General features: G+C 50.2%; 1 protein-coding gene across 1 annotated transcript in view; it reads right to left on the bottom strand.

Annotated features, from left to right (window-relative positions):
• ptprga (protein tyrosine phosphatase receptor type Ga) overlaps positions 1-12008 on the bottom strand; it is a 144897-nt gene that overhangs the window by 20395 nt on the left and 112494 nt on the right. Inside the window, exons 6-8 of the mRNA XM_047026615.1 lie at positions 11513-11579; positions 4676-4833; positions 669-984 (exon numbers count right to left, since the gene is read on the bottom strand). Coding sequence (XP_046882571.1) covers positions 669-984; positions 4676-4833; positions 11513-11579 — 541 coding nt within the window. The remainder of the gene's footprint in view (positions 1-668; positions 985-4675; positions 4834-11512; positions 11580-12008) is intronic.

Here is a 12008-nt window from a genome sequence, read left to right as displayed (position 1 = left end):
CAGTTATGTTCCTCTCCTCCAGGCCTGACAGATGTGCATAACTGTAGCTTTCAAGGACACACATCATATTTCCTGTGTATACTGTAGGGGTATGTATGTGTGTGTGTGTAGGTGTGTGTGTGTATTTGTGTGTGTGAGAGAGAAAGAGTGTGTGTTTAGGTATGTTTATGTGTGTGTGTGTGTGTGTGTAGGTGTGTGTGAGAGAGAGAGAGTGTGTGTTTGCATGTGTAACTTCATTAGGTTTTCTTCTCTCTTTCCAGGGAAAAACCAGAGAGAGAGAGAGAGAGAGAGGCGGAAAAAGCCCTGCTTGCCTGTGTGACGCAGCACAGATACTGGCTGACTCTCTGAGTGAGCCAGGGGACACACTGATGCACACAGTCAGTCACACATGCACACACACACACACACATGTGCATGCACACAGAGACACACGCGCGCACACACACACATTAACGCACACACAGGTGCTGGGCGTGAAGGGAGAGAGAACATGAGGCAGTGGACCCAGTAATGAGGCAGAGGAAGACTGGCCACTGCTGGTCCTCCCACCAGTGTCTGTTCTGTTGTAAAACCAACAAAGAGGCCCCAGAAAGCCTCAGACAGACATCCATGTTCAGACTGCACCTCAGGGCTTCAACCACGGCACCAGCCCAAGCCTGTTCATCTGCCTGCAGTGTTACAGCTGACAGCTAGCGGAGTGAACAAGTGACACATGGATGAAGGTTTGACTAGGACGTGAATGTAACGTGGTGCGATAACATCCAAACAGTAGCATGAGTGAGTAGGCCTACCTTTGGAGGCCTCGGTTCCGTACGGGTTGCCAAGGCTGTCCGTCAGGTCGGGCTGCCAGGCGTCCTTCACAGCGGACTTGTACACATCTCTGCTGTCCAGACTCTGGAGGGGGCGGAAGTTGCTCCGCAGGTACTCCACTGACTTGACATGATCCTGCTGCTCCGTGGTGAAGATGGAATAGAAAGCCTCCAGCTGGGAACAGACAGACAGACAGACAGGCAGGAGGTCAGACAGACAGAGAGACAGACAGACAAGCAGACAGACAGGCAGACAGGAGGTCAGACAGACAGGAGGTCAGACAGACAGGAGGTCAGACAGACAGACAGACGGCCAGACAGGTGGTCAGACAGACAGAGAGACAGACAGACAGACAGGAGGTCAGACAGAGAGACATACAGACAGGGGCAGACAGACAGACAGGTGGACAGACAGGTGGACAGACAGGCAGACAGGGGGCAGACAGAAAGACAGGTGGTCAGACAGACAGAGAGACAGGGGGCAGACAGACAGGGGGCAGACAGACAAAGAAAGACAAGTGAAGTGGGGATTAGATTTTTTTCAGAGCTATAGTTCAGTGTGGGTTGGGGGGGAATTTCAAGGCCAGTGTAATCATATTTTTCACACAGGCGGGACCGTGAAAAAAACCAGTATGTTGTCTGTATCTTTCTGTTTCCTGTAGATACTCATGACCTTGTGTTCTCGCCTGCATACATGTGTAATGTGGTGGGCTGGAAGGCTGTGAGCAGACAAGACCACTTAACTATGGGCAGAATATATAGTCTGGAGAAAACACACACAAAAACAAAGCTGTCCTGTTTTTCACCCCGACCACTGGATGAGGGGGTGGTAATCTGGAAATTGGTTCCAAAGATGTTGATGTCCAAGAAGATGAAAGAAAATCTGTCTGTCCGCATCATAAGCCAAGGGTTAATGTGGAAAAACTAAGTCGGATGAGTCTGCCTGTGGGTAAAAGCTCTGGATTTAGGGTAGGGAGAAACTGTGACAGAGAATCCGAGAGGAGTGGAGGATAGGAGGAGAGGGGAAATAGGGTGACATGCAGGCTGTATAGAGATAGGGAGAAGGATAAACCAGGTCTCTGTGTGTGTGTGTGTGTTTGTGTGTGTTTGTGTGTGTGTGTGTGTGTGTGTTTGTGTGTGCATTGTGACTGGAGTGAGTGAAGGTTGTGGGAGAAACAAACAAACAGTTGGTATGGTAACAGAGAGTCGAGTGAAAACTGCCCTGTGTGTTCTGGATGTTTACTATGCATGCTGGGAAGGCCCCCACTGTGTGTGTGGCCTGCCTTTGATCCTGCAGGCTGGGTAGGAAAGCACGCCACACTGCTCCCACCCCACACGAGAGGCCTTCCTCCTAAACAACGCCAGGGGACAGGCTGCACTGCATTGTGGATCCACCTCCACCACCCCCACCCCTGCTGGGAATCTCTGCCTGTGGGGGCCCCCAGCACTGGCACACACCAGGGCCCTCATGCCAAGCACCGTGGCAGCAATACGGGCCTCTTCATCTAATCTCTTAATCAGACAACAATCTGTTAATCCATAATATGGCAAAACCCCTCCGAAAAAAACAGCTGGTTGGGATTGAAATCTCGGCGGGCTCCGGCCGGGGGGGATTGCTGTCTGTGTGGAACTCGCAGCAAAACTGAAGGGTCCTAATCCTTATCGTACCGACGCCTCACACGAGCATGCAGCACACACAGACACGACCCTGGCATGGGCGGCCCAGGACAAGCACACCCCCCCCCCCCCCCGCAACGAGGTTGCTAAATCCCGCGCCAGGGCGCGGTGGCAGCAGGCGTGCTCCCTTGTCACACAGCTGGGATGGGGATGTGGAGACGCGCGCACGCTCGCTCCCGCAGACCTGAGCCCCCAGATGTTACAAATGGAAGCATTTTAGTGGGAGCTGTTGCCACGGAATAGCGGAGCATCGATCTGCTGTAAAAGCCAGCCCCGAGCTATGTCTGTCACTCCCTGTGACCTACTTCCAGCACTGATCAAGAACAAAAGACGGAGGGGTTGAGACGGAAAGAGAAAGGGAGAGAGAGACAGAGAGAGAGAAAGGGAGAGAGAGACAGAGAGAGAGAAAGAGAGAGAGAGAGAAACAGAGAGAAAAAGAGAGAGAAAAAGAGAGAGAAAAATAAAGAGAAAGAGAGGAACAGGGAGACAGCTAAAGACTAGACAAGATACATTGATGGAGTGCGACTGCTTCGTTTCTCTCTTTCATCTTGCTCAATGAGCTTTTCTATAGAACAGAGCACAGGAAAACGGCCTAACAATGGACTTCAAAGTAGTGTTAAATATATGAAGAAAGACCGGCTAATGCGCATGAGTTCCACATCCTGAGGATAGGAATGTATCTCGCCCAGAGAGAGCAGGAAGGAGGAGGAGGATGGACACTGTGATTTCCCCACCAACGGCTCATGACTCAACACACCCTGTGTTTTTGCATCATCTATTGTGAGCGGGTAGTGCTGTAAGTTCGCTGCCTTCAGGGCAGACACTCCAAAAAATATGTCTCGGACCATGAAAGCCGAGTAGTGCCGTGGAACAGGAATACAAAACAAACCATCGTATCATCCATACATCACACAGTATTATTCATTGTTGTCTGAATTTGGGGCCAAATCGAATCATCTGAAAGGTCAGGCGGGGGAAGGCAGGGCACGCTGTGTTTCATCTCTCCTCCACGGCTCTGCTCGCTTATAATTCATGGAACAACTACACACCAACACCCTGTATTACTCTGCTGAGGCACACCTGCAGCCTGACAGACACAAACACACCTTCCACAAACACATTGTTGCCTTTGCAACATGGCAGCGGCTAATCGATGCGCAAGGCAAAATACACTTCAAACACAAAACGGGTCTTTCTCTAAACGCTCATCCTGGGGGGGGGGATAACTATCCACCACACTCCACCACCTGTGTTTATCACAAGCGATTACAAAGCCTTTTTTTTTTTTTTAAGTTGACCTTGGCTTGTAAGCGTGTCAAAACAGCTGTTCTCAAAAAGTCTCAAACGTGTGTCTGCCTCTCCTGTCATCTTTAGTGTCTAGCTGGGTGTGGACAGCAGGGTCCTGTATCTCTGAGCACAAATCAGCCAGAGAGGGTGTTCATGTATGTGTGCTACCCACGCCTGTACCAAGCACACATGCCTGTCCCAAGCTGTCTGCTGGCTGTGGCTACAGTGATAAACATGTTGAATTCAGCTTCACTGACCTCCCTGACAAGGAGGAAACTTTGGTCCTCGGTTGCACCACTTAACACACACAGACACGCACACACACACACACACAAACACACACGCACACATACAGTGATGCACACATACACACCACACAGACTCCATACATTTTCAAGACTTATAGATTTACTTCTACTTTGGGCTTTCACCCACAGATCTCTTAAGCAAACTCATTTGGTCTCATTAGAATGTGAGTCTGCCAAGTGCTGTCTGTACTGGCGAAGCAAAGGGGATGGTAGGGCAGGGGGGGAGGGAGGTGGTGAGGGATGGAGCCATGGTGAGATATGGAGGCAGGGAGGGACGGTCGTGCTACAATGAACACTGCAGCAAAACATTCCAGAGATGGATGTCTTAAGTGTAGCTAATAGATATCCCATTTCCCCAATACATAACTATTAATGTGAGCTATAGTATTAGCTGGGTTGGGATGGTGGTGGTGATGCTGTTGGTGATGGTGGTTGTGGGGGTGGTGGTGGTTGTGGTTGTGGGGGTGTTGGTGATGGTGGAGCTGGTGCTGGTGTTGGTGCTCGTGGTGGAGGTTGTGGGGGTGGTGGTTGTGGGGGTGGTGGTGCACGATGAAAAGGGTGTAGTCATTGTCGTAGTGTCTGTGTGCTTCTTACCTGCTTATAAGACACAAAGACAGGCCTGGAGAAGATGATCCACTCCACCACCCTGCTGCAGGGCGGGGTGGTGAGAGAGCCTGTGTAGCGGTAGTAGCTGGTCAGGGAGGAAGGCAGCAGGTCCCTCAGGATGAACGGCTCCAGGAAGGTCTCTTTCTCTGCGGGGAGCAAACACAGGCACACCCCCACCCCAGTCAGGCTCACGCTCTGTAACACACACGGTTCCCAATGTCACCGCCCACCTGCACAGCGAGGGCACGTGATGAGGTCATCCCCATTTGGTATCATACGCGTGCTTTGGAGCATCAGTGACAACGCTCAGCTGTCGCAGGGATTCCTATGAGCGGGTTGGTGAGTCTCTGCTGGCGAGTGCGGTCAATGGATCAGTCCCAAGCTAAGACATAAAGCTAAGTCCACTTTGGAAACAGCTTGCTTTACACAGATTCCTCTCTCTAAAGCCAGCCTGGCTGACAGATGACAACATTGTGGAACTTCTTTCACAAATCCTGCATTCGAGTCAGCAGTTATCAGCAGATGGCCTGACATCGTCCTCCTTCAAGATAGAGAGCAGCCACCTGGTCCTTACAATGCGTCCCCGTCCCCTTCCCCCAAACATCAAGATAGGAGCATTTACAATCACCCAGAAGAAAAAGAAGGGAATCAAAATGTAGTTGATAACGAACCCTCCTGGCCTACATTTCCCACACACAACTAAACACACACAACTAAACTGGAATCCTATTGAGGAGGGGATGAAAAGGAAGCTTAGTGTGCTAGCGGTTAGCCGGCGCGCTGCATCAGATTTGAAGTGAATGGGAGAGCTTTGAGATTAAGGCTCGTCGCTGGAGAAATGGAGGACACACTGGCACGCTGTGACGACAGCAGTCAGACAAACGACCCTCAGCCTGGGCGCTAGGCTAGGTAACTCGCCCATAAGCTGCTTCAGCCTTGGAAAATTAATTGCCAATCATAGTTGACGAGTGTCGAGTCAGTGGAGACCACAAAGCCGCCGCGAGATGCTGAATTAATGTGCTTGTAATTTGCGTTGGCGAGGAACTGGGTGTTCATTTGAGCCCTGTCACATGACCCCAGTGAGACGTTGACGCTCGGCCGGGCAAACAGAGAGAGAGTGACACGGCACTGACACAGGAGGCCGTGGAAATACACATACATGCAAGATCAGGAGCTTTCCGCTGACTGCGTACACACAGGGCCCCACGTGAGAACGTCAGGTCAACAGAACATACTGTATGTCCGCTGATTGGACCTCTTGAAAGATGGACCTGACATCCTGTTGACTCAGTGCGTGGTTAGGAAGGGGTGATGGTGGAGAGCTGTCCTCTCCTCTCCAAGCTGGCGCTTGATGTCTTAACTGGTGGTCTGCACTTAGCACGACTTCCTCGGGCAGCTAGTGAGAGGATGTTCATGTTCGTATGAAAGATGCAGACCCCTCTTAGGCTGGGGTCTTGTCATGGGCATGTACAGTATGTGTTGACTGAGCTTAATCCCACTTTCACAAAAAGGTATCTGACACCAACCCAAACATAGACACCCACACACACACACACACACACTTTCACACACATGCCCACATGCACTTCCGTGCGTACTTCTCCAAGTGTGACTTGCGCCAAGCCTGGGTTCCTGCACTCGCTGTGTAATTAAATATTGAGACTTGACTCAGTTACTGAGGAACCAAATGGATGATTACTTGAGCAGACAGCTCTCCTGTTCAGGACTTGCTTAAAATACCAGCAGAGTAAGCTCTGCTGCAGTGGCCCACGCATATTTTACAATTAAAAGCCCATACTATGAGCCCCGGGAACAAACTGAGCCATTGAAAGGGGCTAGGCCTTCTCTGAATTCTCACAGCAAATCTTCCTCTGACACTTTCTTTCAATGAGGCTGTTTGTGTGTTTGTGTGTGCGTGCGCTTCTGAGAGGACGGGCTGGCGTGCGTGCGGCAGTTTGTACCTCGTCTCGTTGTGCGCTTCCAAACCGCAGCTCAGTGGGTGTCTGCGAGAATGCTTAATTCAGATCCATAAATCTTGGCTGTACCCCCCAGCCCTCCCCCCCCCTCCTTCCACAGCCCTCCCCCCACTTCCCCCACTTCCCAAGCCTGTCCCCTCCCTGCCTCCTCCGTGCGTGGAGGCGACAGAGCTGAAAATACATCTCTGTGCTTGGCGAATGGTAGACAGCGGGAGACAGGCCTGCCTGTCAGCAGGAGAGGGGGGGGACGGGGGGGCTGAGGGGGGTGAGTGAGCTGGAGGGGAGGATGAGGGACCCCACAGTCATATCTGTCTCTGATAAAGACAGTGGCATCTCACGCCCGCCACCCCCCCCCCCCCCCCCCCTTCCTCCCCCAGGGATGCTGCTTGGCCCTCTGCACGCCTCCCCCGCCCATCTGCGTGCCGCCTTCCCCGCTCTCTGTCACTACCTCCCTCCCCGCTTCCCTCTCCTCTGTCAACACACGCACTCCCCCCTTCTTCCTCCTGTCGCACTCGGTTCCTCCCTCCTTTCCCGCTCATCTGCAGAATCAAAGCGTCCCTCCTTCCCTCCCTCTAATCTCCCGTCTCGCTCCCTCCTTCAAGCCGCCACGCTCCCCTGTTCTCTCTGCCACCCCGCTCCTTTCAGTTCTTCTCTCGGGCTCTCCCCTCCTCACCCCATCCCTCCCTCCTTCCCTCTCTCCTTCCCTCCTGTGTCGCACCCCCTCCCTCCCTCCCCCCATCCCGTCCCCCTCCTCTCCTGTCTCCATCTCTCCACCCAGGCACAACGGGGGTGCCGTACCCTTCAGTGCCAACACCTGGCATCACAGAGAGGCAGAGAGCAGGGCACTCATTACGACCAGGAAAGTTCAGTTCAGTTTCCCTGTCCTTAGAACTCATCATCACCATCAATAACAACAGCAGCAGAATAATCATCATTCTTAAAGCAGTCCAGACCAGCCCTGTAGCTGGGAGGACCAGACTTAAAGAGTTTACCACAGTGGGTCGCCTGTTCACCATCGTTCTTTCTCATGTCGCTGCGATCCCGCTACCTCACAACGCCAGACCCCCTTCTACCTCCCCTCTTCTACCTTCTACAGTGTGCATGTGAATGTGAGGCAGGTCTTTTCCAGGGCGATTTCACCCCCTGAGCTGAGGGACACATGGCTGCCGGCAGGTCTGCGTGCTGGAAGGCATTTGTTCCACAAAGGTCTCATGTAAAATGCAACGAGGCATGCACTACACACCAGTGGCGGCTGCTGGTCTTTCAAATGGGGGAAGCTCATTTTGGGCTTACATCATATACATTTTCCACTTATTTTGCTAGTTCACTGGCTAGTTCACCCCTTCGACACTAGCCCAGCCTAGTTTACTGTATGAATAAGTGAAGGAACGATCTAACAAAACAATATTAACAATATTAAACTTGAAGGGAATGTGTGAATTAAGTTAAACTGAAACAACTAGGCCTAATGTGGTGTATAATTGTATGAAATGTATGATAAAAATTGGCTAACAATTTCACCAAGGAAATACAAAGGAACAGGTGGTCGCAGTTTGTCTTTCAACGAGTTGCGAAATCCGCGATGGGACTGAGCATGAATAGTTTCGGTGACTTTTTATAGTACAAAATCGCTATCAATCAAAAGGAGATGGAGTCTTTCGATAGACCCTCCAATCATCATGCAGAAGCCCAGCGTCCAGGCCAGCCCACTCCTCCATTCAGCCCCAGAGACGCTGAGCGTCCAGGGCGGGACATAATCGTAGCATTTATCCAATGGCCGTATAGTTTCGAAGCACTGAAAAAAACTGCCCCATTGAAGACCATGGAAGCTGATCTTCCACAGGGAAATACACTATGACGCTACGGGAATGTATGAGACGGAAATCAGTCAGTCGACCTGCTTATACATGTAGCTGATTCTGAACAAACTCGTCTTCGATATGAACGTGTTCTAACACAGTTAAAATGTCAACACAATAGTAAATATTTGACCATGAATTTTTTGAAATGTTAGGGGAAGCTGAGCTTCCCTTGCAGTCTCAAAGGTCACATGACATGACACTTTAGGAGGTTATTTAACATATGAGTTCCCCTAGCCTGCCTTTGGTCCTCCAGTGGGTTGTATTTTCGATAGGTGTACACCAAGCCCTGGGTGTTCTTCTCCACCTTTGAGAAAATGAAGGCTCAATTGCTCTGTTTGAAAATCTCCTCCTTGTGACGTCACAAGGAAGGCTACCTCCCCTCTCTCTGCTTTGCCCGCCCAGATAATCTGGCCCGCCCATGAGAAACTGAGCTACGACCATGCAAGGACGAGTGCGATATCGGTTTCTCCTCAAAAGACATCATGATGAGTAAACAAACGAAGCATAACAGTTGCTCAGTCCTTGGAGGTACAAATGAAAACAAAAGTCTTTTTTTAGTTCCTTCATCCGAGCCTCTGCACAACCAGTTTCTTAATTTTATTTTTGCTGGAAATGCGCCGACACAACCTCTCAAAGTTTTGCATGTCTGCACCATCAGTACTCCTTGGTCCATCCACAAACCTCGGACAAGTAAGTCAACTAACACTATATCATTTTGTTGCTTACTATATCTACATTTACATTTAGTCATTTAGCAGACGCTCTTATCCAGAGCGACTTACAGTAAGTACAGGGACATTCCCCCGAGGCAAGTAGGGTGAAGTGCCTTGCCCAAGGACACAACATCATTTGGCACGGCGGGGAATCGATCCGGCAACCTTCTGATTACTAGACCGACTCCCTCACCGCTCAGCCATCTGACTGGTCACCTGGCTTGCTACCCTTAAGGCCAATATATGCTTCTGCGTTTTTCGAAAAACGGACACATGCGAACGCCCTCGTCTCCGTGGAACGCCCTCTACAAGCTCTCTGTCAGCCCTCGTAGAGCCTCGGACAGCTTGACGTGCACCTCCTTAATTTTGTAACTGTCCGTCGTAGCTACGGAGAGCTACGGAGACCCCCTTGGCTGTGATTGGTCAGTATTAAGTACCGCTTGCGTCAGGGGTAGGGGCAGGGTTGCCATGATAGCAGGACGAACAGAATCCTTTGACCGCCATTGCTTGTAAAGTTTTTACAATTCATATTTCAGCTAAACGGTACATGTAAATCAGAATCTGAATTAAAATGTGATGAGAAATGGGCAGTATAGTTGCTAAAAATGTGCGTATTTTATTGATGGAACGGCTAATTTGTAAATTAGCTCCGACTTTTCGGTAACCTAGGTAAATAAACACTCAACGACGTCTAAACAAAAAACCGTTGCGCCACCTACTCTTATGGCGGTGAATTGTTTTCAGCACCCACAGCCTACGGAGAACCATAAACGCAGTCTATCCGTCCGTATCCGTGCGTATCCGTGCGCCCCCCCATTCGTAAACGGAGACGCAGAAGCATATTTCGGCCTTTAGAATCTGCCTGTAACATTAGCTCTGCAGCTAACAGCTGAGATACTGTCGCTAATGTAAAGTTAGATGGCATCAAGTATGTGTGTGAATACACATTCTGTAATGCAGTGTTGTACACTTCGTTGTTATGTGGATAACGTTCTGCTGTTGGTGTTATGGCGCGCGTGATATCCGCCTTTCCCCACATTGAAATGACTGAGTGTGGACGTCTGCAAACCAGGGTTATCAGAGGAGAATGGGCAAATTCGAGGCATCTTACAGCAACGGGTCTACGAGCCATTGCGATACATCCACCGTAAACATTAGCACATGGTGACGCCTCTCTCTTCCTCATTAGCATTTAAAGCTACAGACACAGAAACAGTGCGTTCTGAGGAAAGCTCATTGTGGGACTACTCGTAGTGGCTATAATTCTGCACCAAGGCTGAATTTCGGGAAAACTAAGGGACCACTAAGGCCTATATAAAAGCATCAAAAAACAGCTTTTCATGTGACCTTTAAAGAAATTGCCACTGCTACACATAGGGTGACCAGAAGCATGACACTGAAAAGGAGGTCACTTGGGTCCAAAAAGGAGGACAAAGGGTCAAAAAGGAGGGGGGAGGGGGAGAGTAGAGAGGAGTGCCCGACAGACCTAGCATTATCCTTGTGCAGTTGTGTATCGCAGGCATGCTTAAAGCACCTTTCCCCCTACTACTCACATCAATATGTCAATGCGACAGAACTTACAGAAGGTATGATATTGATCTTTGCTGCTCTTATGGCAAAGTGGAGTTCTGAACTCCACGTAGGTTAGAAGGAGGTCTTTCTTTTCGGCATCGGAAAACTTACATGAGTGCTAAATTGTGACGGTGGGCAGGAAGGGTCAAAAAGGAGGACAATAGGGCGAAAAGACGGACACGCAACAGCGGTACGGACAAAAGTCTGGAAAACCGGACTGTCCGGCCGAAATCCGGACGTCTGGTCACCCTAGCTACACACAGACTCAAGGATCACAACTGCCAGACAAGAGGAGAACCAGCTAGACGAATCCGAAAATCTAACCAGCTGTCCACCCCAAAGCTCTGCACGAATCGGAAACCGCAAATGAGCTGACCATTTCATCTGTTACTAAAACGAGATTGAAGCTGATTGCAGTTGGACGGGTCTTCTGGTGAGATGAATAAAACAGGTTGACAGTTTGCCGAGTCATTTAACCAAGGCTAAAGGCTAACAGTCATGAGCCAGTTGCATGAAAACACCACGCTGCAGGGCTCTGTTCAAATTCACAGAACCTCCTCATTACTGTATCAGGACCAGACTCCAGAAAGAAATAATACATCTATTTATGTGATTTTTCAAAAAAAAATCTCCTCAGTATGACTAATAAATCCGTTCCCCTTCCCCTTTGCATGCTGATTGCCTAATGTCTAAGTCACTCACCGTGATGCACCACGCCTCTCAGTCCGTGAATGATGGGGTCCACCGCGGGGTTGTCCTTCAGGCCCACCTGAGGTCAGAGGAACACAGAAACAGCACAGACACGTGAGAAGTTGCCTTCCGTCAAAGCCTCCGAGCGACTGGCGCACCCTCCCACAGGACGGTAGCTCTCGGCAGCTGTGCGTAGCATCAGGCTATAACAACACTGGCCATCAAACAGATCACACGCAATCTGAAATTGATGAAGGAACTTGGCATCCGGCGATCTTTCCCATGAGAGACGGGGGTCTCTCATGGGAAGACATGGGGAGGCACGGTGTTTCTCAGTGTGTGTTTTGATGTCGTGTGAGAGTCAGAGTGTAGACTGCACCCGTCTAATGCAAGGCACTGCCTTATACCTGGCAGGGCTCCTAACTAATGATGCTCTCAAGAAAGAGAGGCAGACATTGAGTTGCTTGGGTGTGTATAGGAGAGAGAGAGAGAGAGAGAGAGAGAGAGA

The sequence above is a fragment of the Hypomesus transpacificus genome, chromosome 9, assembly GCF_021917145.1.
Source record: "Hypomesus transpacificus isolate Combined female chromosome 9, fHypTra1, whole genome shotgun sequence".
Taxonomy (NCBI): domain Eukaryota; kingdom Metazoa; phylum Chordata; class Actinopteri; order Osmeriformes; family Osmeridae; genus Hypomesus; species Hypomesus transpacificus.
Note: the sequence above shows the minus strand (reverse complement) of the source record. Positions and strands in the feature narration are given on the sequence as shown.